At 41.8% G+C, this 26,645-nt stretch overlaps 1 protein-coding gene across 3 annotated transcripts; it reads right to left on the reverse strand.

Annotated features, from left to right (window-relative positions):
• Positions 1-665: 665 nt before the first annotated feature.
• Positions 666-22,200, reverse strand: GJC1 (gap junction protein gamma 1). 3 transcript variants are annotated; one of them, XM_029927969.1, is made up of 3 exons: positions 22,128-22,200; positions 4,204-4,276; positions 666-3,289 (listed from the first exon to the last, which is right to left on the reverse strand). In XM_029927969.1, exon 3 carries the CDS (start codon positions 3,267-3,269, stop codon positions 2,079-2,081), a length of 1,191 nt encoding a protein of 396 aa, XP_029783829.1. In that variant the 5' UTR covers positions 3,270-3,289; positions 4,204-4,276; positions 22,128-22,200; the 3' UTR covers positions 666-2,078. The 3 variants fall into 3 exon arrangements, with proteins under 3 accessions (XP_029783829.1, XP_029783828.1, XP_029783830.1); XM_029927968.1 differs by lacking the exon at positions 22,128-22,200 and adding an exon at positions 5,639-5,682; XM_029927970.1 differs by lacking the exon at positions 22,128-22,200 and adding an exon at positions 4,382-4,597.
• Between the last annotated feature and the right edge of the window lie 4,445 nt (positions 22,201-26,645).

The raw sequence follows: 26,645 nt of genomic DNA on the forward strand, positions 1-26,645 counted from the left end.
AAAATAGCATTCGCCTTGGAACAAGCCAAGAGGAAACACCGAAGGCACTGACAGTAGGAACTAAGTGGACGCTTCTGGCACCGCTCGTCTCTGCCTGGCATTTCTGCCTGACTCCTTTCCTTCTAAGTCCCCAGCCTTTCCGCGGGCGAAGCCACTGTCCTTCTGGCTCAGATGTGTGCTGGGTGAGTGTGTACTTCTGTCCTTTGGTTAAGAAATCTCCTTGAAGCTCTAGTGACACAAGAATGAACCGATAAATCTCCATCTTAGCTAAGGTTAGGTGTTTAAAATCTTGCTTGTTTTCTAAGAATAAGCACTGGAATTTCCTTATAAAACACTTGGTCTGAAGGAAACTGGGCACATCTGCTAATGGTCCAGGACACGTTAGGTCTGTCGTTTTCTGAAATCCCCCTTCAGTCTCTCCTGAGTTTACTTTCTGCTTAAGGTGTTTAGAGAGTCTAAGGAGCATCTCTAGGCTAAAATTTATAGATTAGGAAGAAAAAAAAAAAAAGGTTAATGCGTGGCTAGAAGAGAAGCTGAAATTTTCTGCTGAGTAGAAGAAAAGAGATGTCCAAAGGGTGCTAGTCCAGGATTCTCCTAAATAATAAAGAACTGACATTTTAAAATCAAGACCTAAAAAATAACACTTTTGTAATTTCAAAGTCAGAGGTGGCTTGCTTTCTATGAGAAAAGAGTGAGACACTTGAACTGAAACGCCCCCTGGGAAGCAAAGGCCCCTTTCTTTCCATCTTTACCCAGCAAGCGCTTGCTCACAAGCTCATAAACTGTAAGACCGATGATGCGGACGGGGTGGGCAGGCTTTGCTCTCCAACATAACATAGGACTGAAACTATCAATGAAATACTGCATATTACAAGTGTTATGTGAACATGAATGCTTGTCATTAACAAACAGACATGCCTACAGGGAATGAATTCTGAAATTCTCTTCAGGTCTACTTACAGGTCATTCTGACCGGTCTTCCATACAGAAATCTACACTGGCAGAAGTAAAGAAATGATAAAAGTAACACAGCAAATTACAAAAAAATAAGGAATTCGGATTTAGGCCTTCCGCCACATGCGATACAAATGGCTCTGAGTATTTTTAGCCTACAAGGGAATCTTTTTATTTCCAATGTTAACATCCTCCAAAGAGGCAGGTTTCTGGACAGGGATTTAAGGTGAATCAAATAGGTCCACAAAACGGGGCTCATTTTCCAGGCATGGCTTTGCCGGAGAGTAATCATAGTGACACCTCCAGGCAGGGTCACCGTGCTGCCACCAGACTGGGGACACCTTGTGTGTCGGCCTTTTGGAAGAACTTAAATTAGGTACACACCATCGGGGCATATGCTGACAATGCTTGATAATATAAGAAATCCTGCAGTTAGTCATCCTTTGAAAATACAAACAGGTTTTCTAAGATTGGAGACAGGTTTGGGTGGGCGAATGAGATTCAAGGATTTGTTAAGTAAAGGAGAAAAGATCTCAGCCTCCTTCTACTGCAGACTTTCTTTCCAAGACTGAAAACTGATGCTTCGTCCTCTGGCTCCTTACATACCCAAAGTCTTCCCTGCAATGCGACAGGCACTTTTATTAGGTGTGGCATCTATTAAAGTTTAAACCCAGGGTGGAATCTGCTGAACAGAGTAATAACACTAGCCTAATAGGCATTACCTGAAAGATTTTTTTCCTTTAATATAAAAGTATAACTACAGTGGTCCAATATACAAATACAAAAGAAAGTTCTCATACTAAAAAAATGTACCATAATACTGTACATACAAAAACTTTTCAACAAGAATGATTTAAATAGTATCTGTTTTTTTCCAGATCTGGAAGACACAGATGTAAAGTTCCATAACAGTATTATTGCTGAAATATGTGCCCAGGAACACGGTGTTCCCCTTTTCTCCCCCTTGTCCCAGCCCCGCTTCGGAGCCCCCCGAGCGTCGATCATGAGCCAGCAGCATCCCTGAAGATAACCAGAGCCAACTGTTTACTCAATGGAAGCCATCATTCAGGGAGCCGCTGCTTACCGCGAGCGACGAGGAGCACAAGTGTTAAGCCTGGCCAAGATTAAATCCAGACGGAGGTCTTCCCATCCCCTGATTTGCTACTAGCACTGCTCTTGTTGGACCCAGCTTTGGACCCCACTTTGGCTTTTTTCTCCCGGGGACCATGGGGGTTGTTTTGGTGACTGTAGGCCTGGATCGCCAGGTCCAAGCGCTCCTGAGCCATTCTGATCTCCCGCTGCAGGGTCTCCAGGTCCGCTGGGAGGGTCTCCTCGTGGCTGCCATACTGCTGTTCCTGGGCGATGTTGGCCTTGTTCTGCTTGTAGGCGATCTTGGCGTTGGACAGTTCGGTGTACTGGATTTGATCCGGTTTGACGGCAACGTTATAGCCAGGGGGAGCAGATGGCGTATTCCAAGTGAAGGGATAATTATAAGCACCCGGATCTTCCAGTTCCCTCCTTTTACTGTTTAGTGAGTCTCGAATTGTCCCAAACCCTAAATGAAGCATTTCCCAAATGTTCAGCAGGAGGCAAAGGCCTGTTACACCATACATTATCAGAAGAAAGATGGTCTTTTCAGTGGGCCTAGAAATAAAGCAGTCTATCTTATGAGGACAAGGAAGTCTGCTGCACACATAAAACGGGTGGACTTGGAAGCCATACAGAAAATACTGCCCTATCAGGAAACCCACCTCGAACACGGTCCTTGCCAGCAACTGCAGCACATAGATCTTCATGAGCCCATCTTCCCGGATCCGCCGGCGGCCGTCATGCTTGGGTTTAGGTTGGTTCTGCTCTTTATTTTCTTTCTCACTTTCCAATTCCATTTCTGGATACATCATGGGATCCTCTTCATGGTCCTCTTCGGTTTCTTCCAGAGCCCGGTGCTGTTTCCAACGCATGGCATAGGGTTTGCTCCGAGCCCCTTTCTTGTCTGCTTCGCCATGCTCCATCTTGGCAATCTTGTGAATGGCATAGCCCAGGTACATCACTGAGGGGGTTGCCACCAGAATGATCTGGAACACCCAGAAGCGCACATGGGAAAGGGGTGCGAAGGCATCATAGCAGACATTCTCGCAGCCTGGCTGCTCCGTGTTGCACACAAATTTGCTTTGCTCATCATAATAGATGGATTCTCCTCCTACTGCTGTAAGGACAATCCGGAAGACAATCAAAACAGTGAGCCAGATCTTCCCCACGAATGTGGAATGGTTGTGGATCTCCTCTAGCAGGCGAGTCAGGAAGCTCCAACTCATGGTGGTGGAACTGGTTTGCCCTGACAAAAATGGGAAAATGTCAAAGGAAAATCAACAAATAGGAAAATCCAAACAACTTGATTTTTTGAGGAAATCTCTAGGAACTACTCTTTTGAATACTTGAAATCTTACTTCAAGGCTCATGTTAGAATGCTAATTAGAATAAAGAGCATCTCACTCTCTACTATCCCCACGGAGGACAATTCACCTCAGTCTGTGAGCACATCTTTGGACCTACAGAACCCTAGGAGTCTGGTTAGCTTTCATGTGTTCACTAGTTCCAAAGGGAAAATTGTAGCTAACATCAGAGATGTGTTTTTCAGACCCAGCATACTGGATTCTTTATGTACACGATTATTTCAGAAGACTTCTCTGTGAGATACACATCAGAACATAGTGAGAGGTGTCTAGTCATGGTAAGACTCTCACTGAGACCACCATGGGGGACACTTGTGTTGGACCCCATTGTGAAGAGGTGCCTTATTAGGAAACTTAAATTTTGGACCTGGTGACAAAGTATTAAAAAGAATTAAGGAGATGCTACACATGCAAATAACTGGCAATGATCAAGAACTAAAACACAAGGCAGAAAGGAACTAGGCAGACGCTCCCTGGCTAGACTGCACAAGATAGCAGATTCTAGAATTCTGGTTTATGGTAGATTTGTTTGCAAACTGAATTGTCAGGACATTAAACCCAATCCAAAAGCAAATCCATTCAAAACAGCACTTTGAAGCCAGTTTTATGCTGAGATCCTTAGATCCATATGCCCAGCATCCGGGTAACAATCATCTAGATGAGATGGTGTGTGTACGATCCCGAATGCGACCCGACACACAGCAGGCTTCTCTCTCCTTCTCTTCTTCCCACTCCCAGTTTCCTTTTGTAGATTACAGGTGATTACCAGCATCAAAGAAGTTTAAGTATACTTTACCTGTTACTCAGAACTTCTGTTATCCAAAATTTTCTTAGAAAAATGTTTTGCTTATAACTTTTCCAGATTCCCTCTGGAAGGAAAAAAAAACAAGAGAAGGTCACAAGCTTCCTCCTACAGAAAATAATCAATCATCAAAATGCCATTTTCGGAAAGAAACAAGTTTTCTATGGAGTACAGGAACTGATCAGCACGAGGAAGAAAGAGGCTTGCGTTTGAATCCCTCCAAATACTCCTCCCAATACACATGCTAGGAGAAACTGCATTTAACAGTGACCCAAAGATTAAGTCATTGTAGTCTAAGAAACTATGACAGGAAGATGAGTCATTCATGGAAGTCTGAAGCAGATCAACTCTGGCACCTATAGGAAAAAGCCAAAGCAGAAAAATCTCAACAAATGTAAACTAGGTCACGGAAGGCCCTGTGAAAACCTTCACCCTGGTGCTCCAGTCCCGTTCTATTCCCTGGAGCAGCTAATACCTCTCACTGGGCTTTGAATGGCCAACAATGAGCAAGCTGTTTAGTTAAAACACCCTACAGCTGGCCCTCAGTCACTGCGACACTTGAATTCACTGGAGGTGATTTATAGCTTCACACAAACTGCTCACAGAAAGAAAACACCTGCATCTGTATCGTGGTTTAAAAAAAAACAAAACCATCCAGGGGCACCTGGCTGACTCAGTGGAGTGTGTAACTCTTGATCTTGGGGTTTGGGTTCAAGCCCCACATGGGTGTAAAGATTATTTAAAAGTAAAATATTAAGGGGGGGCGCTGAGTAGCTCAGTCAGTTAAGGGGCTGAGTCTTGGTTTCAGCTCAGGTCATGGTCTCATGGTTAGTGGGTTTGAGTCCCGGGTAGGTCTCTGTGCTAAGCATGCAGAGCCTGCTTGGGATTCTCTCTTTCCCTCTCATTTTGCCGCTTGTCCACTCTCTCAAAATAAATAAACATAGAAAAAGAAAGAAAAGACAGATAGTACAGGCACCTCCATAACATGGAAGTATCCAGATTACATGCAGAATCTGACCACACAAGCATCTCCTCCCTTCTCTCACTGAATATACAAGTTATAAAACCACAAGAGTAATATGCAATCTTTAAATGGTGACACTAGTCAAGTTTCTAACACAGAACTCCTACCCCAAGTTCAGACTCAGAATTTCCTCTAAAGCTTGACATTCTATTTATTCCAATTAGTCAAAATTATCACAGCATTAACTGTTAGAAAACTCATCCCCTACACCTCCCTACATACCATAGAGAAGCAAATATCTTTTTAGTAATTATTGTGATGAAAGAGTTCTCAATTGTTCAGCATCTCATACAAAAGTAGGCATTGAACACTGGTTAAGATATTGGCCAGACTTGGAAAATGTTGAACCCCAAGAACCTGGCTTCCAAGGGCAATCATAAATGCCACAGTTCCATGTACCCTTACCTTCAGTAGAAGTGATGTGCTTAGTAACTTAACTCCAGCATCTCCTAAAATGGGAAATGAGAAATTTTCTTTCCTTAAAAAAATTTTTTTAATGTTTATTTTTGAGAAAGAGAGACAGAACACGAGTGGGGAGGGGCAGAGAGAGAGGGAGACCACAGAATCTGAAGCAGGCTCCAGGCTTTGAGCTGTCAGCACAGAGCCCAATGCAGGGCTCAAACCTACCAATCACAAAATCATGACCTGAGCCGAAGTCGGACGCCCAACTGACTGGGCCACCAGGTGCCCTGGAAATTTTCCTTTCTAAATAACCACGGGTTGGGGTGCCTGTGTCGCTTAGTCGGTTGAGCATCCACCTCTTGATTTTGGCTCAGGTTTTGATTCCAGGGTCCTGGGATCCAGCCCCACATTGGGCTCCGCCCTGAGCATGCTTAATATTCCCTCTGCCTGCCCCTGCCCCACTTGCTCGCTCTCTCGCTCTCAAAGTGAACATTTAAAAAAAATAAGTAAGGGGCGGGGCACTTTGAGTGGCTCAGTTGGTTAAATGTCTGACTTGAGATCGGGCCACGATCCCACGGTTTATGAATGTGAGTCCTACATTGGGCTCTCTGCGGTTAGCACAGAGACTGCTTTGGATCCTCTATCTCCCTCTCTGCTCCTCCTCTGCTCGTACTCTGCCTCTCTCTAAAAAATAAACAATAAAAAACATTTTTTAAGAAAATACAATAACCACGGGCTTCCTGAAATGAATGGCAGCATCCCCATTGTTGTCATCCCCCAAGGAGTCAATAGATTTTTTCTTCGGTACTCTTTCCAAATCCCTTTCCTTTTCCTTCCAAGCATTAAGAGAATGGCTTAAATATCAGAGTATACTACTCCCAGGAAGGGGGTTGGAGGGAGGGGGAGGGAGAGAATATAGAATGAGTAAAAGGGTGGGTTGTGGATCTGACGCTTCTAAGCAGAAATGTGTCATTGCCAAGTGTGATCTCACTGTGTTCTTGTTCCACGACAGTTCCCTTTCTTCGGAACCATTTTGTGCTCTGCTATCAGAAACCAAAAATCCAGGACATAGTCCCCTCTGACTTCCCCTTTTCAGCAAACAGACACGAATACACAATGGGGAGTGAGAGTGAGCAATTAATCTGTGAACGGCTCTCATGGACACACAGGAATCATTTCCATACTTCATCTTCTAAAGAAAGAGCCACGGGGGCACAGGGAGCACACGGGAGCGCAAGAGGAAAGAGATGGCAAGCACTAAGAAAGCCCCAATTGATTAAGAACATTTGTACTTAATATCTTCTTGAAAAAATATATTCCTTAGGCTTTGCTTGACTTTATAGACAAATTCTAGGAAGTAGGATTATTAGGTCACAGGATATGTAAATCTGCATGGTTCTTGCTTTGTACTGTTATCCAATACTTAAACAAAATTTTTTTCAATATTTATTTTTGAGAGACAGAAAGACAGAGCATGAGCAGGAGAGGGGCAGAGAGAGATGGAAACACAGAAGCCCAGGCAGGGATCAAACCACCGAACCACAAGATCATGACCTGAGCCAAAGTTGGACAGATGCTTAAGCAACTGAGCCTCCCAAGCACCCCTGTATGTTGTTTTTTTTTTTTAATTTTATTTTTAAGGGGCACCTGGGTGGCTCAGTCAGTTAAGCTTCCACTCAGGTAATGATCTCATGATTCATGGGTTCGAGCCTCACACTGGGCTCTGTGCTCACAGCTCAGAGCCTGGAGCCTAACTCACATACTGTCTCTCCCTCTCTCTCTGCCCCTCCTCTGTTCGCTCTCTCTCAAAAATAAATAAATGAGATAAAATAAAATAAATCTAAAAAATTTTAAGGGGTACCTGGGTGGTTCAGTCAGTTAAGCGTCCGACTTCAGCTCAGGTCATGATCTCACGGTTCATGGGTTCGAGCCCGTGTTGGGCTCTGTGCTGACAGCTCAGAGCCTGGAGCCTGCTTCAGATTCTGTGTCTCCCTCTCTCTCTCTGACCCTCCCCTGCTCATGCTGTCTCTCTCTCTCAAAAATAAATAAAAACATTTAAAAATTTTAAGAAAAAAAATTTTTAAAGATTTTATTTTTTAAGTAATCTCTATACCCAACATGAGGCTCAAACCTACAATCCCAAAATCAAGAGCCACACACTCTATCAGCTAGGCATCCCTCAATTTTTATGTTTTTAATATATCAAGACATACTTCCCCCATATCCCTCCCTGTTTTGTGGACTAGTTCTAGCCTTTTGCCCATTTATTTGCAGAGTACATTCTTTTTTTAATTAAAAAAATTTTTTTAAGGTTTATTTTTGAGAGAGAGAGAGAAAGAGAAGGAAAGAGACACAAAATCCAAAACGGCTCCAGGATCCAAGCTGTCAGCACAGAGCCCAGTGCAGGGCTTGAACTCAAGAGCCATGAGATCATAACCTGAGCCAAAGTCGAATGCTTAACCGACTGAGCCACCCGGGCGTCCCATGCAGAATATATTCTAATACAGTATAGACATTAATCATTTAGCATTTAACATAACACATCACTGTCTTCCTTTCATTTTTTTTTTAAGGTTTTGAGAGAGAAAGAGAGTATGAGCAGGGAAGAGGCAGAGAGAGAAGGAGGGAGAGAATCCCATGCAGGCTCTTGGCTGTCAGCATGGAGTCTGATGTAGGGCTCGATCTCACAAATTGTTGAGATCATGACTTGAGCCAAAATCGAGCCTGAAACTTAACGGACTGAGCCACCCAGGGAACCCTCAAATTTTGTTTTTGTCAGTCAATTTCTTGAATAAATTCAAAGATAGGAAAAAAGTATTCCTCCTAGGATGACTTTTTAAGAGTACTACTTTTTAAGTAAAGACTATTTCATGGTAGCCATTAATTCAAAAAGATTCACACACAAAAAAATCACACTGAAAAAAAAAATGTTTGCTTATATAACATTTATTGGACATAAACCAAATGTGCTATTTTTAGTCCATTTTCCAAATAACTGAAGTTGCAAATCTATCTTGTCTTATACTAAAAACCAGAATTTTAAAAATTAGTTGGCATAAACATGGTAATAAATTACATAATTCCCTCCAAAATTCTTTGTATTTGAAGTTTTCTACAGTTATATCCTAACAGGATCAAGCCAAGTTTAGCATATTTTCCTGTAAAATAGAACTCATAGGATTTTTGAAGATTAAATACAAAGCATATTATTTGGATTATCCCAGGAGGTAGATTAATGATTGGATCCCTTCTAAAGATGAAGAAATGAGATCTAGAAAGTTTACAAAATTGCCTAAGATCATACAGTTATTAAAGTGGCAAAGCCAGAATCTGAAGTCAGCCAGTCTTGCTCAAGAGTCTGGGTCTTAAACACCGGTAAGTACATTACAGATAGAACTACATATAGGTTTCCATGTGCACACAGAAGGGGAACTTAATCCCAATCTTTGGGATCAGAATTAAACTAAATAATAAGTTCACAAAGATGGGGGTGCTTGGGTGGCTCAGGTCATGATCTCACGGTTTGTGAGTTCGGGCCCCATGTTGGGCTCTGTGCTGACAGCTCAGAGCCTGGAGCCAATTTTGGATCCTGTCTCTCTCTCTCTCTCTCTCAAAAAAAAAAAAATAAATTAACAAAGATCAAAAGGGGAAATTTCAGAGTTTAAGATCTTATGTGCAGAACGAACTCAAAGTCAAACAAAAAGAGAAAGGACTCAGGTTTCTTGGCAGTTGCAAGGGAAGAATAAAACTAGAAAAGAGCTATCTCCAACAGAAAAGGTTTAATTACTTATTTAATTAGTAAGTGTAATTACTAACTTGGGCACTGAGAATAGGGACAAGGGAAGTTGGTACAGTCTGTTCAGAAGACACCGGGGCAGACGTGCCAGTGTTCTGTACAGGGGGACGGCAGGACAGCGCGCGTCTGCGGAGCTAGGGGCTGGGCCGGCCCCCAAGGCAGGCCCCAGGACTCCCAGGGCGGCTGCAGCTTTTGGGTTGGTCACTGCATCCAGCCGGAGCCCTGGGTGTCGTAGGCTTTCACCTCTGCTTCCCTAGCTTCAAGCCCAATAACTGGCACATTTTAAGTGCTAACTAGGGGCGCCTGGGTGGCTCAGTTGGTTAAGTGTCCAGCTTTGGCTCAGGTCATGATCTCACAGTTTGTGGGTTTGAGCCCCACGTGGGGCTCTGTGCTGACAGCAAGCCCAGAGCCTGGAGCCTGCTTTGGATTCTGTATCTCTCTCTCTCTGGCCCTCCCCTGCTCTCTCTGGCTCTCAAAGATAAATTAAAAACATTAAAAAAAAAAGATTAAAAAAATAAGTGCTAAATAAATGTTTGGCAAACAAATAAATGCATACCTAGGGGACCTGCTTTATACTTATACTTAGTACAGTCGCTCTACTTTTTTCTCCTAGAAAACAAATTCCCACTGCATCGGCCTGTCCATAAAACGAATAAGCAGCCTCACGAGGCAAGAAGCCTTGGTTCACAGGACAGTTTAAGCAGAAAATGGGCTATTGTATGGAGTGTTAGATAACACACGGACCTAGAAATTAATGATTTTCACTTCAAAGTTTTTGTTTTTAAAGTCAGTTCAACACCTTTCAGAAAACCACTTATTTTTTCCTTGTTGTCTCCCTTTCCTGTTTCCCACAATTTTCTCTTTAAAACCTCTACCTTAACTCCCCCAATCTCAGCCCAATTCCAAATTTTCAGATGCTCTTACATTCCTCTTCACTGAGGAGAGCAAATCCCAACAGATGGAAACGCTCTCAACTTTCTCTCCTTCCTAGTTAGAAGCCAGACACAATCCATGCAGCAAGAGTTACCAGACACTAAAGAAAAGGCAGCATGGGGCAGGGGTGCCTGAGAGCAGGCACCAGCACTGACTGTTCCAGCTCACTGCACGGAGGGTCTCCAGGCTGCAGAGCAGGGAGGAGAGGGCCCCGAGAACCTGCCTGACCCACTGAATTGAGAAGACGGAGTACACACTCCGGAGAGGCCAACGCGGCTGGAACTCCCAGGGCAGGGCACTACTGGAGACGAGAAAGCTGCCCAGAGGGCAGCTCTGGAGATCAGCAGACTGTCCTCGGACTACGGACCAGTGAGTGTGCGTGAGGAAACGACCGGAGAAGGGATATCACTAGAAGGAAATGTGCAGCACAGCCCCCAGCTTCACACGCGCCAGGAGGAGTTTGTGTTCACACGCCAGAGTGCAAGGACATCCCAACACACGGGGCATGAAGCCGAGTACTAGGAAAGGCAGTGCCTCAGAAGCGCGGCATCATTAGCTCCGGACTAAATTGTTCTGCCACCCTCCGCCCAACAAAGTTGAAAAGCAAACCCTTAAGGGACGCTGAGTAGCTCAGTCAGCTAAGCATCCGACTCTTGATTTTGGCTCAGGTCATGATCTCAGGGCTGTGGGATAGAACCTGGAGCCTGCTTGAGATTCTCATTCTCTCTGCTCCTCTCCCCTGCTTACATGTGCTCTATTTAAAAAAAAGAAAAAATATTTTTAAAAGGTAATTGGCTGTTTAAGGCAAAAATGGCAACGATTTATTATTGTGGAAATTATCTTTCTTTCTTAAAAAAATTATTTTTTGGGGCGCCTGGGTGGCTCAGTCGGTTAAGCCTCCGGCTTCGGCTCAGGTCAGATCTCACGGTTCGTGGGTTCGGGCCCCGTGTCAGGCTCTGTGCTGACAGCTAGTGCAGAGCCTGGAGCCTACTTCCAGTTCTGTGTCTCCTTCTCTCTCTGCCCCTCCCCTTCTCATGCTCTGTCTCTCTCTGTATCAAAAATAAATAAAACATTAAAAAATGTTTTAAAAAAAATTATTTTTAAGTCATCTCCACACCCAACGTGGGCCTTGAACTCAACCCCAAGATCAAATGTCCCATGCTTCACCAACTGAGCCAGCCAGGTGCCCCTGGAATTTATATTTATTATCACACTTCTTTTACATAGAACTAAAAGTAGTAAAACAATAGAAGTAAAAACAATATCACAAAAAGCAGAGAGAAAGGAAATGGAAATATATTGTTGTAAAGTTATCATATAATACAAGAAGTGATTTAATATTGAAAGCAGACTGTAATACTTAAAGATGGCTATAGTAAACCCAAAATGAACTATTAAAATAACAAAACAATGTTACAGCTAATAAACTAATGAAGGACATACTATGGAATCATAAAAATAAATGAGACGAAGAGAATAAATAAGAGGATGGCAGATTTAAACCCTATGATATCAACAATCACATTAAATGGAAACAGGCTAAAGATTCAATTAAAAGGCAGAAATTGGGGCGCCTGGGTGGCTTAGTCGGTTAAGCATCTGACTTCGGCTCAGGTCATGGTCTCACAGTTTACAAGTTCAAGCCCCACACTGGGCTCTGTGCTAACAGCTGAGATCCTGGAGCCTGCTTCAGATTATGTCTCCCTCTCTCTCTGCCCCTCCCCTGTTCATGCTGTGTCTGTTTTTCTCTCTCTCTCAATAAGAATAAACATACATACATACATACATACATAAATGGCAGAAACTGTCAGGCTAAATAAACAAGATCTAACGATATGTTACCTGCACAGAAATCCTCTTTAGGTATAAAGCCACAGTTAAAAAGCAAAACTATGGAGAAAGATGTAACATGTTAACATGTAACATGTTAACAGTAATCAAAAGAAAGGAGGAGTAAATGCTGTGCCTGACTGTCCAACTCTTAATTTCAGCTCAGGTCATCATCTCAAGGTTTTTAGGATTCAACCCATGTTAGGCTCTGTGCTGACATCATGAAGCCTTTTTAGGATTCGATCTCCCTCTCTGCCCCTCCCCTGCTTGGCTCTTTCTCTCTCAAAATAAATAAACATAAAAAAAAAAGAGGGGGGCCCCGGGTGGCTCAGGCTGTTAAGTTTCTAACTCTTGATTTCAGCTGAAATCATGATCTCACGTCTCAGGAGACTGAGCCCCACGTTGGGCTCTGTGCTAGCAGGGTGGAGTCTGCTTGGGATTCTCTCTCTCTGCCTCTCTCTCACTGGTTCTTTATATAAATAAATAAACTTTATTTAAAACTTTAATTAAGAAGGAGAAATAGGGGCACCTGGGTGGCTCAGTTGGTTAAGCATCCGGCTTCAGCTCAGGTCATGATCTCACAGTTCGTGGGTTTGAGCCCCACGTTGGGCTCTGTGCTAACTCAGAGCCTGGAGCCTGTTTCTGATTCTGTATTTCCCTCTCTCTCTCTGACCCTCCCCTGTTTGTGGAAAAAAAAAAACCAGAAAAAGAAAAGGAGAAATAACTACATATTACCAGATACAGTTTGCTTCAGAGCAAGGAATAACCTTAAATAAAGATGCTTTCACAATGATAAAAGGGGTCAATTCATCAATACGATATAAAATATCACATGTTTATACACATATTAACAGAGCCTCAAAAGAGAGGAAGCAAAAACTGATAGAACTAAGAAGAACGGACAAACCCACAATTAATAGTTGGGAGATTTCAACATTGATCACTCAATAACGCACAGAATAAACAGCAAGCATGTAAGAGACCAACAATACTTACTATCAACCACTAAACCACAAAATCACTGACATTTAGAGTACGCTCCACCCAACAGCAAAAGATTTCACAATTTTTTCAAGGACACAGACAACATGTACTGAGCAGGCCATTATCCAAAGTCTTAATATATTTAAAATTATTTGAATCATACAAAGTATGTGCTCTGATCACAATGAAATTAAGTTAGAAATCACTCAAATTTTTGATCTTCCCCTATTCTCCCTCTTATCATCGAAAAATCTCCATATGAATGACCTCAAAGAACCATTTCCTTCTTCTCCTCCACCCTCAAAATACACCTCCCTACATTTCCATGACCAATTAATAACACTTTTATTTTTTTCCAGAAAGCAATCTTTACTGTCCCTATAAAACAAACAAGAAGGGGTGCCTGGGTGGCTCAGTGGGGTAAGTACCTAACTCTTTATTTTAGCTCGGGTCATGATCTCACGGTCTGTGAAATCAAGCCCCACGTCAGGTGCTGCACCGACAGCACAGACCCTGCCCGGGATTCTCTCTCTGTTCCTTACCCACTCACACTCTCTCAAAAATAAACAAACTTGGGGCACTTGTGTGGCTCGGTGGGTTAAACGTTCAACTTAGCTCAGGTCATGAACTCACGGTTTTTGAGTTCGAGCCCTGAATACGGCTCTCTGCTTTCAGGACAAAAAGACTGCATAGGATCCTGTCTCCCTCTCTCTGTCCCTCCCTCGCTTGCATAAGTGCACATACCCACGTGTGCTCTCTTAAAAATATCTAAACATTAAAATAAATAAACTAAACAGAAAGAGAACAAGAACACAATTTAAAATTCACTGAACACATATGTGCTAGGAAGCATATGGAGTGCTCATTTATTTTAATCCTCATAAAATCTTAACTTTTAGATAAGAGGGTCACGAAAATTAAGGAATGTAGACAAAGCCAGCTACTGGCAAGGGTTGGTTCAAACAGGCTAGTTTAACTCCAAAGTCTTCTATTTTTGCTATGCAGTATTTTTTTAACTCCAATATCCAAAAAGGCATTATTTCTAAATTATTACTTCATAATGCTCTCAAATACATCATGCACATCTGAATCTGCATATGTAAAATATATTAAGAATTAAAAACTTTCCTAAATGGCTAAAAACTGATGAGTGGTGAATAAACTATGGTAACATCTAGGTGACGGAACAGTATACATACCAGTAAGCCTAGATACCACCAATCTACCAAAACTACTTGCCGATAAATCCTACAATGCCAAATTCAATAGCCAATTCTCTTATTCAACCTTTTAAGTTATATATTTTTTTAATGTTTAATTTTTTTGTTGTTAAATTTCTAAAAAATTTTTTTTTGAGAGCGAGAGTGTGAACAAGAGGAGGAAGGACAGAGAGACAGGGAGACAGAGGAGCCAAAGCAGGCTCTGTGCTGACAGCAGAAAGCCTGATTGGAGGCTCACTCATGAACCATGAGATAATGACCTGAGCCAAAATCAAGAGTCAGATGCTTAACTGACTGAGCCACCCAGGAACCCCGAATCTGTAGGATACACCTGATCACTCCTTCCTCTCCGAAATACTTTTTTTCACTTGGCTTCCCTGATACCTTACTCTTCTGGTTCTTATTTTTCAGTTCCTATTTCAGTCTCACTTCTCCTTTTCTCAACTTCTAAATACATGTCCTGGTTTTTATCCTATCTTGTTACCCTATCCTTTTCGGTGTTCTCTGCAGGTTCCTCCAGCCAGAATTCAACCTGTAAATGATGTCCCATTTGCTTCAACATTTCCCTTGAACTTCAGGCCTGAAATTCAACCGCTACTCTACGGCTCCGGGACGTCTAACGCGTCCGATACTTAACATACCACAACCATCCCATCCTCTGAAGACCTACTCCGTTTTCAGTCTTCCAAATCTAAGTAAATGGGTCCACAACTCATGTGGTTCCTGGTCAAAAACCTTCAAGTCAGCCTCATTCCTTTTTTCTCACTTCAAGCCGAACCACTGGCAAATCCTTCCAGCAACTTCTTACCACCTCCACCACTGCCACTCTGGTTCAAGCCACCTTCGCTTCTAACCAGGACTACTGTAAAAGCCGAAGTCTTCTAGCTGGTTTCTTAGTTTATGTTCTTATCCCTCTCAAATCTATTCTCTGAAAAGCAACCCCAGTAAAGCTCTTAAAAAGTAAGGCAGATCAATCATGTCCCTTTCCCGCTCAAAACTCTATTGGAATAAAATCAAAACTCTTTACCACAGTCTACAACACCCCGTCACACGGCCACAGTTCACTTTCTGGTCTCATCTCCTTCCATCCTCCCTCTTGCTCATTCTGACTCAGGAGTATCTGCATCCTCACTGTTCCTCAGAGCCTGCACCAAAATGCCATGCTCTCTTTTTCCCTCTCTCTGCTCCATCCCCCGCTCTCTAAAAATAAATATACATTCCAAAAAAAAAAGAAAAAGAAAAAAAGTGGGGGGGTGGGCACCTACGTGGCTCAGTCAGTTACACATTAGACTCTTGATCTTGGCTCTGTTCATGATCCCACAGTTCGTAAGATGAAGCCCCAAGTCAGGCTCTGAGCCGACAGCACAGGTAAAAAAAAAAAATATATATATATATATATACACACACACATATACATATACATATATATACACACACACACACACACATATATATATATATATTAAAAAGAAAGATGTCTGACTCTTGATTTTGGCTCAGGTCATCATGATCCCAGGGCTCATGGGTTCGAGGTGGCCACTGGCTCTGCTCTGACAGGGTAGAACCTGCTTGAGATTCTCTCTCCCTCTCTCCCTACCCTTCCCCCACTCATTCTCTCTTTCCATCTCTAAAAACAAATTAACATTAAAAAGACAAATATGCTATGCTTTTGTCTCAAAACTTCTGCACTTGCTATTTTCACTGCTTGAAAAGCTGTTTTCACTGATACTGGCAGGACTGTCTCCTTCACGGCTGCTCAGGTCACTTCCTTAATGAAATGTCCCCTGTGAGGTGCCTGGCTGACTCAGTAAGCATGCCAGCCAGGCACCTCCTTGGTAACTTTTTCATAGGTAGAAACCTAACATCTTTACTATATAGAGTTCCAAAAACAAAAATAAAAACCCTACCCCCAAACACCCAACAATCCAAAAGGAAATGGACAAGGGATACAGACAGACATTCCATGGCAAAAGCCCCCACAAATTCCCCTTAAAAAAGTTACACAACATCGATGAACCAGAAAAAAATAATGTCAGGAGCGCCTGGGTGGCTCAGTCAGTTGAGCATCCGACTTTGGCTCAGGTCATGATCTCAAGGTTCCTGGGTTCAAGCCCCACATCAGGCTCGCTGCTGTCAGTGCAGAGCCTGCTTTGGATCTTCTGTTCCCCCCACCACTCCCCTGCTCACTTTCTCTCTCAAAAATAAATAAAACATTTGAACACAAAGGAAAAAATAATGCTAAATAAGTCAAATACAAACAAGTCATACACTGTATGATTCCATTTATATGAAATGTCCAGAACAAACAAATCCAGACACAGAAAGACTGGTGGTTGTCTGGGGCTTTGGGAAATAGGGTGTGACTATTTTAAAGGGTATAGAATACCTTTTTGAGATGATGAAAATCTGAATTAAGACAGTGGTGATGGCTACACAACCTTGTGACTATACTAAAAACCACTAAATTGTACACTTTATTTTCTTCTAACTTTTAAAAAATTTATTTTTGAGAGAGAGAGAGACAAGAGCATGAGCATGAGCAGCATAGGGGCAGAAAGAGAGGGAGACACAGAATCCAAGCAGGTTCCAGGCTCTGAGCTGTCAGCACAGAGCCTGACGTGGGGCCCTAAACCATGAACCTTGAGATCATGATCTAAGTCGAACACTCAACTGACTGAGCCACCCAGGTGCTCCTGAAAAATACATTTATTTTAAAGGATGAAATTTTAAGACATATGAATTATATCTCAAAAATAAAACATGCTACTTTGTGATACAGTTCTTCTATCACGGTGACAAAAGTCCTGAAGTTGGGGAGGCTGTGGAGAAACAGGTATTCTCATACACTGTTGATTGGGGGGGGGGTTTACAACTCTGATGGCAATTCAGTAATATCTAACAAAATTACATCTATCCTTTGACCGGTAATCTCACTTTTGGGAATAATCACATTATAGCACTGTTTCTATAAAGAACTCAAATGTCCACTCGCTAGGGAATGGTTACATGCACCATGGTCAATCTATTCAGTAGAATACCACGTGGCCATAAAAAATTTTGAGGAACGCTCTCCTCGTATAGAAAGACACCCAAGGCATTTAATTAGTGAAAACAGCGAGGTATATAAGTGTATATTTGATATGCTGAGTATGTAATGAGGGAAAAAAAAAACCCACCAATCTGTGTTTTTGCTTTTATTTCTATAAAAAAAACACACATAAGGGGGGCATCTAGCTGGCTCAGCTGGAAGAGCATGCAGTGCTTTTTTGCAGAGTCATGAGTTTGAGCCCCACACTGGGTGTAGAGAGTACTTAAATAAATGAATAAACAAACTTAAAAAATTACACAAGAAAACTTAAAAGAAAAACTAATAAAAGTGGGAAAGGGGACTAAAGAGAATAGGGCAGGATCAACACTTTTGATTATGTATCTTTTTATATTGTCTTGTTTTTTGAACCAAATGAATATGTCTTTTTTTTTTAAATTTAAATGTTCTACTTAGTTTTGAGAGAGAGAGAGAGACAGCGTGATCAGGGGAGGGTCAGAGAGAGAGGGAGACAGAATCTGAAGCAGGCTCCAGGCTCTGAGCTGTCAGCACAGAGCCCGATGTGGGGCTCCAACTCATGAACCGTGAGATCATGACCTGAGCCGAAGTCAGATGCTTAACCGACTGAACCACCCACCCAGGCGCCCCGAATATACTGCCTTTTAAAAGAAAATACCCCTAGGGGTGCCTGAGGGTTCAGTCAGTTAAGCATCTGACTTCGGCTCAGGTCATGATTTTGCGGTTTGTGGGTTTGAGCCCCATGTCTGACTCTGTGCTGACAGCTCAGAGCCTGGAGCCTGCTTCAGATTCTGTGTCTCCCATTCTCTCTGACCCTCCTCTACTTTTGCTCTGTCTCTCTCTCAAAAATAAATAAACATTAAAAAAATATTTAAAAGAAAATATACCCAAAGGCATTCCATGCCCTATAGAATAGTCTGCTTGAGATAAAAAAAAAATCCTTCTGTCAACTTTTTAACATTAAAATATTTTTTCTTCAAAAACTCATTGTTTTATAAAGTGCTCATCTTAATTTACTTCAAGTTTAAAAATCATTACTTATATTTCACATTAATTTACACTACACACTTTCACACATACATTTGTTGTTTCCTTTATTAAACCTATTTTCCCTGGACACCCTCATATTAGCTCCTGCTCACTTTATGCTTCTCCTCTGAGGTCACTTCATGTGGTGAAGTTGTCTCTGAGCACCTACCTGGAACCACACCCCTCCATCACCCTCTATACCCTCACCCCACCTTTTTCCTTCGGAACACTTATTAACACTACCTATTTTTTATTTGTTAATTTGTTGATTATGACGACTTTGTTCTTATATCCCTGGCTCTTAGAACAAGCACCTGAATGACTTAATAAATGTGAACTTCTGCTCTATTTTCCTCCACTTTATTATTTTTTTAAAGACTTGATTTGGGGGGGCACCTGGGTGGTTCAGTTGGTGGAGTGGCTGACTCCTGATTTTGGTTCACTGAGTCCTGTGTCGGGCTCTGTGTGCACAGTGAGGAGCCTGCTTGGGATTCTCTCTCTCCCTCTCTCTCTGTCACGCCACCCCACTACTTGCACACACCCGCTTTCAAAATAAACATTAGAAAACATTTTTTTTTACATTTATTTATTTTTGAGAGACAGAGCACAAGGAAGGGAGGGGCAGAGAGAGAGAGGGAGACACAGAATCCAAAGCAGGCTCCAGGCGCCGAGCTGTCAGCACAGAGCCCGATGTGGGGCTCAAACTTACAACCCTGAGATCAAGAGTAACATGCTCTATCGACTGAGCCAGCTAGGCACCTCTCTTCCACTTTATTTTTTAAATGTTTATTTATTTTTGAGAGAGAGCACTGACAGGGGAGGGGCTGAGAGAGAGGGGGACAGAGGATCTGAAGGGAGCTCCACGCTGACAGCAGTAAGCCCAATGCAGGGCTTGAACCCTGAACCATGAGAACATGACCTGAGCCACCTAGGCACCCCTTATTTTATTTTTTCAAATAGGCTTCATGCCTTGTGTGGGACTTGAACTCACAACCCTGAGATCAAGACCTGAGCTGAGATTGAGTCAGACAAAGGACTGAGCTTTCCAGGCACCCCCACCTTCCTCCACTTTAAACTTTAAACTGCATGGGGTGCCTGGTGGCTCAGTCGGTTAAGTGTCCAAATCTTGATTTTGGCTCAGGTCATGATCTCACGATAATCTTGAGTTCAAGCCCTGCACTGGGCTCTGCCCTGACAGTGTGGAACCTGCTTGGAATTTTCTCTCCCCTCTCTCTGTTCCTACCCGACTTGCGCACTCTCTCTCCTTCTCAAAATAAACTTGAAAAAACAATTTTTTTTTAATTTTAAAAAGGAATAAATTTTGAATTGTCTTTCCAAAATTTCCTACTGGAAAATTTTTCATCCTTTAAGATCTAGCTCAGGGGCGCCTGGGTGGCTCAGTCAGTTAAGCATCTGGCTTCAGCTCAGGTCATTATCTCAGGGTTCATGGGTTCCAGCCCCACGTCGAGCTCTGTGCTGACAGCTCAGAGCCTGGAGCCTGCTTCGGATTCTGTGTCTCCCTCTGTCTCTGACCCTCCCTTGCTCGCGCTCTCTCTGTCTCTCAAAAATAAATAAAAAACATTAAAAAAAAAAAAATCTAGGTCAAAGGCCACTTTAAGTTTCCCTGACCTCCTCAATCAATCCCCTCTGCAGAAAGCCCATAATTCTTCATTCCCTTAATATCAGGACTTACTCTATTAAATTGAAATTAGTGATACTGGTTTCTTCTGCTGGAATGAGTTCCTTGATGCTTGGAAAGTCCATGTTTCTTTAATTTTTCTGAACATTTAGCTCCTATTATGGTGCCCAGGACACAAAAAAGCACTCAATGAATGTGTGCTATTTAAATGGGAGACCTGAATGAATTTCTACAAAGTAGATAATATTAAAGCATGTTCACTAATACAATATTTCAGGACAGAATACAATTAATGGTATAAAAGTACAAAATATGAAAATATTTGCAGAAGGGAATGAGGTTAATTCCCTATGGATTAAAAAGCACAAGCTGTCAGTAGGTTAGGCTCAGGTCATGACCTCCCTGCTCACAGGTTTGACCCTTGCATCAGGCTCTGTGCTGCGCTGACAGCTCAGAGCCTGGAGCCTGCTTCAACTTCTGTCTCCCTCTCTCTGCCCCTCCCCCACTTGCACTTTGTCTCTCTTAAAAAAGAAATAAAAACATTAAAAAAATTTTTTTAAGTATAAGCTGTCAATTATACCTCAGTAAAGCTGGAAGGAGGGTAACAAAACATAAGAGACTCTTAAATACAGAGAACAAACTGAGGGTCGCTGGAGGGGTTGTGGGTGGGGACATGGGGTAAATGGGCAAGGGGCATTAAGGAAGACATTTGGGATGAGCACTGGGTGTTATAGTAGGGGATGAATCACTGGATTCTACTTCCAACTGCACTTCATGCTGACTTGGATGTAAATTTTTAAAAATAAATAAATAATTAAATAAAAATAAATAAAGCTGGAAGGGAAAAAAAGTTGACTGCAAGAGACACATGGGTCTCTGAAGAATGGGTGTGGTTTCACCAGGCTGAGCTGGGGTGGGAAGTAAAGGCAAGGCAGATGGAGAAAATGAGGTGAGTGAAAAGTTGCACAAGAAGCCTTAGACTAGGGGCTCCTGAGGGGCTCAGTCAGCTCCTGATTTTGGCTCGGGTCACAATCTCAGTTTTATAAGTTCAAATCCTGCATCAGGCTCTATGCTGGCCACAAGGAGACTACCTATAATTCTCCCCCTCTCTCTGCCCCTACCCGACGTGTGCTCGCTCTCAAAATAAATAAGAAAATAAATTAAAAAAAAAATAAGAATTCTCTTAGACTAGAATATGATGGAGGATGTTTGGGAAGTAGCTGTAGAGAAGGCTGACCAGAGAAGTCAGAGACCCGTTTGCAGAGAGGCTTAGCACACCACGGCACCTGAAACCAAAGCATGTCAAACATGTGGTCCATAGACCACCTTCATCAGAATGATCTGGAGCACATGTTGAAAATGCTCATGCCCACATCCTCCTTACCCAACTCCCACTCCAAGACCTACTGAATCAGAACCTAACCAAGCTCTACGGCTGAATGTGTAGGTTGTTTATAGTGGTTTGTTGTAATACTCAACTTGGTACACACACCCATTTCTAAAAGAATTGCTGGTGAATAGCTGTACATTGTGAAAGATATTTCTGCGTGTGTTTACAAGAAAAGGTCGACTTTGCCCTCCAGCTCTCCAAAAATTCTAAAGCTTTTGATTTGTATTACTGAATTACCCTTCCAAAAAGCTGGTACCTACTTATTTATATTTCCACTATCAGAGTTTGAGAACCTGGTTCCCTCATTTCCTCACCAATAATTTCAATGTATTTTTTAAGAAACAAAGTTTGGGTTAATAGGAGTCTAAATTATAAGGAGTTTGAGGCTATGACAATCATTAAGGACATCCAAACAAAACCTGTGAGATACCACATCACTCACATCAAGATGGCTATTACAAAAGAAGAAGAGAAAAGACCAAGTGCCGATGAAGCCATGGAGAAATTGGTTCCTTGTTGAGCACTGCTGGTGGGAATCTAAAATGGTATGGTTGCTACAGAAAATAGTTTGGTTACAATTTCCTCAAAATATTAAATATACAATTACCTTATGATCCAGCGATTCTCCTGGGTATGTACTGAAAGAAACAAAAGCAGCAGCCAGAAGATTCTGTATACTCGTGTTCACTGTAGAATTATTCACAAGAGCCAAAAAAGGTAGAAGCAACCCAAGTGTCCACTGACAGATGAATAAACAAAACATGACGTTTTGTAATATACAATGGAATATTCTTCAGCCTTGAAAGGAAGGAAATTCTGACACATGGATGAACCTTGACAACATAATGCTAAGTGAAAGCAGTCAGTCACAAAAGGACAAATGTTATATGACTCTACATACACAAGGTACCTACAAGAGTCAAATTCATAGAAACAGAAAATAAAATGGTGATTGCCAGGGGCTGAGAGGAATGGGAACTAGTGTGTAATGGGTACAGTTTCTCTTGGGAAGATTCAGAGGTTCAGGAGATGGTCATAAAGCGATGTAAATTTACTTAATGCCACAAAGCTATACCCTTTATTGTTTTTAATTTTTTAATTCTTAAAATATTTTTAATGTTTATTTTTGAGAGAGAGAGGGAGAATATGAGCCGGGAAGGGGCAGACAGAGGGGGAGACAGGATCTGAAGCAGGTTCTATGCTGACAGCAGTGAGCCTGATATGGGGCTCGAACTCATGTACCGGAGATCACGACCTGAGCAGAAGTCAGACACTTAACCAACAACCACCGAGGTATCCCATAGCTATACACTTTAGAAAACGGTTAAATTATAAATTTTATGTTAAGTATATTTTACCACAATAAAAAGGGATAAGAAAAAGTTTTAACTAAAATTCATTCATGCAATTGGTACTTTGTCTATTATCAAGAAGCTTGCAATCTAGTCATTTGTAAGGTATTTACAAATATGTTTTAAAAACTAGTTATATTCAAGAGATAGTTAATGAACAGTAATATGTGCTAAACAAAAGAACTAGAAGAAGTGAACTACAGTCATCTGTTAGAGTTTCAACATATTCCATAGTGTAGTGACCATACGGGGAAATGCTTTTTCAATTTATCTGATTCATTTTTTCCATTGCAAGCTCTTTACTATAATCTTGGCCACAAAAACAGTTAATCCAAAAATACTGTTTTCCCATACATATCTTTGGAAAAGTCTCTCTAGTAGACTCATGTAAAAATAAAAGCTCCTAAGGGCGCCAAATCAACAACTAAAAAACCCAATAACCTGCCCCTTGTCAATTTTTAATCTTACTAAACTATAATAAACAGGAAATTAAAAATTTTCAAATAAGTAGTGTTAAATTCTAAATGTTTTGTAAATGCAACAACAAAGTCCAAATGGGTCAGAGCCAAGTTTTAATCTCCCTCTAATTAAAAAAACAAACAAAAAACACCCCAAGCCTATTACCGACTGGATTTTAAAATCTTAATTTCTTTTTAAAATTAAAAACAGGGACACCTGGGTGTTTCAGCTGCTTAACCATCCGACTTCAGCTCAGGTCATGATCTCACAGTTTGTGGGTTCGAGCCCAGCACTAGGCTCTGTGCTGACATTTCGGGGCATGGAGCCTGCTACGGATTCTGCGTCTCCCTCGCTTTCTGCCCCTCCCCCACTTGGACTCTGTCTCTAAAAATAAACAGTAAAAATTTTTTAAATAAAAAGAAATCCAAACTCAGTTTCTCAGAGTTCCTCAAAGCTAAGGGTCAGGCCTGGGACCTGTGCTCTGCTGGTCAGATGCACCAAGAGAGATTCCGAGGACAGCGGGGAAGGTCCCCGGCAGGGTCTGCCCTGAGGACAGCAGGACTGAGCCAGGGAGAGCTCCCACCTTTCAGGGGTCCCAGGCCCAGCCCGTAGTGTGACCTGACGCCAGCAGTGGGCTTTTTCCTGAAGACTTGCCCGCAGTGGGCTTGGTCTCTGGCCCTCTGGGAGTACTGGGAGTCGGCCAGCTCTCTCAAATCCTTAATTTAAAAATTTTTTTAAAGTTATTTATTGTTTAGAGAGATAGAATGTGAATGGGGGAGGGGGATGAGAGAGAGAGAGACAGAGACAGAGAGAGACAGAGAGGAGGGAGAAAGACAAAATCTGAAGCAGGCTCCAGGCTCCAAGCTGTCAGCACAGTGCCTGCCATGGGGCTCAAACCCACAGACCGTGAGATCATGACCACTTGTACTGTGTCTCTCTCTCTCTCAAAAATAAACATTAAAAAAAAAATTTTTTTAAATAAAAACAAAGTCCAGGATGAACTTAAATTAATATTCTAGAATAGTGATTCCTAACCATGAATTTTATGAAACCAAAGCAGGGCAAGCTCTGAACTAGGAGGCAAGAGACCGGTACTTCAGGAACAAGTATTTCTTCCTTTTTTTTTTTCATTTGTGAAATAAGTGGAGAATATCAGATGATTTCTAAGGTCATGTCTATTAACATTTGATGAAAATCACCCCAGGCAGAATAAAACTCATAAAACAACCAACAAATTATGTGGCATTCAGAACTCTAGGGAGCAGGAAAGAAGTAACTACATTGAAATGAAACAATGATAAGATGTCAAATTTTCAAAATGGCATTTCCCAGTCATCCCAGAAAATTTATGGTTGACACAAACTAAAAAAATGTAGTATTGACTCACCACAATTCTAAAGTATTACCTAACTGGGCATCCCAGATCATGAGCTGAGCAATCTACTACGAATCGTGCTCGTGACTCACACTCCTGAATGAGATTGCTTTCTGTGCAGAGACAAGGCATCAATTAAAGGGTTTACAATGAAGTTTTGTTTAACTGGAATGCTTTAAGTGGAAGTTAATTCTGCATGAGCGATAATAGAGGTTTAATAACTAGCTAGTGACAATTTCTAAGCAAAAGCATCACGGCAGCTCACTAGCAAACAGTAATCTATGTATTACAAACATACAAACAACTTGTTTTCAAAAGAGCTCCTGGCTATGGACAATACTGGAGAAACACAAAATATAATTTGTTGTGAGTCAAATTATAAAACCTAGTAGAGAGAGAGTAGTTTGAAATCTTGGCTCTATTAGCCAGCCAGGAAACAAAATACATCACTGTGGGCTGAAGTGTCAATTTGTGCTGGCAAAAAGCCACTCTATTTGAATGTAAGAACCTTCAGGAACCAGCTGGAGAAGACGGGGAACCTGGGTTAATACATTCATTCACATCCTGAGTGGTACTGCCTTCATGTAAAAAAGGACAATACTGGTGCACTTGTCCAAAATGGCCTCAGTTTAGGTCAAATCAACTGTCTGAATAACCATCAGTCTAGGAAGATGAACATGTCTAAGACAAAATAAAAAAATGTGTTAACATTTCCAATATGAATACATAAAATTTGCAAAACATGCTATCATCCACTGATGGTGAGGGCAGTCTGACAACCTTTCTGGAAGGTACTGTGGTTAATATTTATCAGGAATTTTAAAGTGTTTATATCCTTTGATCAGTAATTCCACATCTAGTAATTAAACTTAAATAAGTGCCCAACTTATTTTTATACAACTTATGACATAACCTCATGATGAAATACTGCATAACTACAATAAACCCTATTTTAGAACACAGATCACAACATTCAAATGCATACAATTATTTAAAGACAAAAAATAAGATTAGTGGTTGCCTAGACCTGAAAGAGAATGGGGGCGGGGGGGGGGGAGGAGTGACTGCTATTAAGTATGAGGTTTCTTTTTGGAGGAATGAAAATATTCTAAAATTAGATTGTGGTGATGGCTACACAACCCTGGCAATATAATAAAACCTTTGAATGGTACACTTTAAATAGGTGAACTGTATGGTGTGTGAATTCTATCTCACTCAAGCTGTTTGATACCAGTGAGGGGACACAACTAACTGAAACAGGAAAATGGGGCCTGGGAAACAGGTACCAACCAAAGGGTGTGGGGCACGGGGTAGGGGTGCCTACTGCTTATTAGTTAGAGCTATGGGAGTTACCAGACTGTCCCATCTTTCAAAAGTCTTCGAGGGGAGCCTGAGTGGCTCAGTTGGTTAAGTATCTGATTTTGGCTCAGGTCATGATCTCACAGTTCATGGATTCGAGCCCCACATCAGACTCTGTGCTGACAGCTCAGAGCCTAGAGCCGCTTTGGTTTCTGTATCTCCCTGGCTCTCTGCCCCTGCCCCACTCACACTCTCTCAAACATAAACGTTAAAAAATTAACAAAAAGACATCTTTGACCTGGATTTTTATGTGAAGTCTGATTTTCAACCAATCCTTGATTGAAGTGTAAAATACCTACAGGAAGATATGTAAATATAAGCATGCAGCTCAGTGAACTTTCACAATCTGAATACATCTATGTAACCAGAACTAAAATCAAAAACAAAACATTACCACCTACACGGAGCCATGATCACACCCCTCTCTACCCAAGGGAAACACCATTCTTACCTCTAAGAGTACAGAGTACTTTCAGCCCAGGGATAGGTGTTTGTTGTGAGACTGTCCTGTGCACTGCAGGGTGGTCTGAAGCATCCCTGGTCTCTTCCAGTTGTGGCAACCAAAGATGTCCCCAAATAC

Source organism: Suricata suricatta, chromosome 17 (assembly GCF_006229205.1).
Source record: "Suricata suricatta isolate VVHF042 chromosome 17, meerkat_22Aug2017_6uvM2_HiC, whole genome shotgun sequence".
NCBI lineage: Eukaryota > Metazoa > Chordata > Mammalia > Carnivora > Herpestidae > Suricata > Suricata suricatta.